Below are 1,866 nucleotides of genomic sequence, written 5' to 3'. Positions count from 1 at the left end.
GCACTGGTCAGGCCGCAGCTGGAGTACTGCATCCAGATCTGGGTGCCGCACTTCAAGACGGATGTGGACAACATGGAGAGGGTCCAGAGGAGGCCACTCGCATGATCAGGGGCAGCAGGGCAGGCCCTACGAGGAGAGGCTACGGGACCTGAACCTGTTCAGCCTCTGCAAGAGAAGGCTGAGGGGGGATCTAGTGGCCTGTTACAAACTAGTCAGAGGGGACCAGAAGGCATTAGGGGAGTCCCTGTTCCCCTGAGCACTGCCAGGAGTGACCAGGAATAATGGTCACAAGCTGGCAGAGGGTAGATTCAGGCTAGACATCAGGATGCGCTACTTCACGGTCAGGGCAGCTGGGATCTGGAACCAACTTCCAAGAGAAGTGGTGCTGGCTCCTACACTGGGGGTCTTTAAGAGGAGGTTAGATGAACACCTGGCTGGGGTTGTTTGCCCTCAGTACTCTTTCCTGCTCATGGCAGGGGGTCGGACTCAGTGATTTGCTCAGGTCCCTTCCACCCCGACCAACTATGAGACAAACTATGAAACTATGTAAGGATACACAACACCTCCTGCATCAGCTTTTTCAAAACCCTAAGTCCACCCATGAGCCTATTTAAAATGTTCAGTAGCAGTCTCCAACATAATGCAAAACATGTACCTCTCCTTTTAGAAAGAAATCTAGCAAGAGAGATGTGATTTATGTAAGATTTACAATACTTGGTCTTTTAATAACTTCTGTATGAATATTCCTGAAAGCTGGTTTCTTGCTGCTTGTCAAAACAGTGGCCCTTCTAACTTACAGCTCTCTCCAGATGTCCAAAATTGTATAATTTTCCAAGAGAAATGCTTGTAATCAGCTCCTCCTAGCCTCAGACATCTTACATTCACTTGATGTGTTTTTTGTGATACCTGGGCTTGAGAAATTTAGGTTTTTTATTTCCTTCTTTTTTACAAAACAGATGCTATTATTACCCAAAACTTATTTGTTGGCATCCCTTACACAAGGGTTCACTATGAAAGCCAGTATGTATATTGGATAAGAAAATACATTTTATCAGAATAAATACTTACTGTTCTTTTTTGTCCTTCTCAACAGACATATCATTTTTGCTCCCAGCAGCCACAACAAGTATGCTGGGGAGTCGTTCCCTGGGATCTATGATGCCATGTTTGATATCAAAAGCAAAGCAGATCAGCATAAAGCCTGGGAAGAGGTGAAGAGACAGATCTCCATTGCAGCATTTACTGTGCAGGCTGCAGCAGGAACTCTGAAACGAGTAGCATAAACTCATCAGCAACATAATCACCAGTGAATTTCTAGTGATCCAACAGGTGTAAAGCCATCAGAAATAGAGCATTTACCAACACGAGTAGGGTTATTACCAAAAAATATATATTCAAGCAGTTTTGTCCTTCACAAACAATACAGTCACATCAGTCCCCCTCACTCCCATCCAGTTCATTTAGCTATGTTAATAAGGAACTATCCTTCTGAACTACTATTACCAAAGTAGGATAGAGATTTTAGTGAAGTCAGGTACTAGATTAAAATCCTTTGATTTCAGATACCTACCTCTTGTAACAAAAAGAGAAAAAAAAGGTTTTTTATTTGTTCTTTGACACATTAAAATGCAGAAATCCCCACTTTTTAAAACTGTGTTTAATAAAGTTTTTAATCTCCTGCCGTGTTTGTTTCTAGGGATGTATATCTCATAACATACATATCAGGAATACGGAACAGTCATCTCAGATTTCCACTGATTTCCCACATATTTAATTAGCTTTCTAATATTTTCTTTGTGGCTACACCAATGATCATGAAAACTCCCAGGCTTCAGCTCTTGGGATACATTTATGCCATATTTTTCT

At 42.2% G+C, this 1,866-nt stretch overlaps 1 protein-coding gene and 1 long non-coding RNA gene across 5 annotated transcripts in view; one reads left to right on the top strand and one right to left on the bottom strand.

Moving 5' to 3' along the window:
* The window catches only part of LOC109306785 (putative N-acetylated-alpha-linked acidic dipeptidase), a 49,868-nt gene extending 48,263 nt beyond the window's left edge, over nt 1–1,605 (top strand). For all 4 annotated transcript variants that reach the window (XM_019530355.1, XM_019530354.1, XM_019530356.1 and 1 more), the window contains one exon: nt 1,094–1,605. In XM_019530355.1, coding sequence (XP_019385900.1) covers nt 1,094–1,283 — 190 coding nt within the window. In that variant the 3' untranslated portion in view covers nt 1,284–1,605. The remainder of the gene's footprint in view (nt 1–1,093) is intronic.
* Nucleotides 694–1,161, bottom strand: LOC109306788. The gene is made up of 2 exons (XR_002100109.1): nt 1,069–1,161; nt 694–906 (listed from the first exon to the last, which is right to left on the bottom strand). It is a non-coding gene; the product is annotated as an uncharacterized LOC109306788 (long non-coding RNA).
* Nucleotides 1,606–1,866: the final 261 nt, after the last annotated feature.

The sequence above is a fragment of the Crocodylus porosus genome, unplaced genomic scaffold (genome assembly GCF_001723895.1).
Source record: "Crocodylus porosus isolate Cpor-Errol unplaced genomic scaffold, CroPor_comp1, whole genome shotgun sequence".
Classification (NCBI taxonomy): domain Eukaryota; kingdom Metazoa; phylum Chordata; order Crocodylia; family Crocodylidae; genus Crocodylus; species Crocodylus porosus.
Note: the sequence above shows the minus strand (reverse complement) of the source record. Positions and strands in the feature narration are given on the sequence as shown.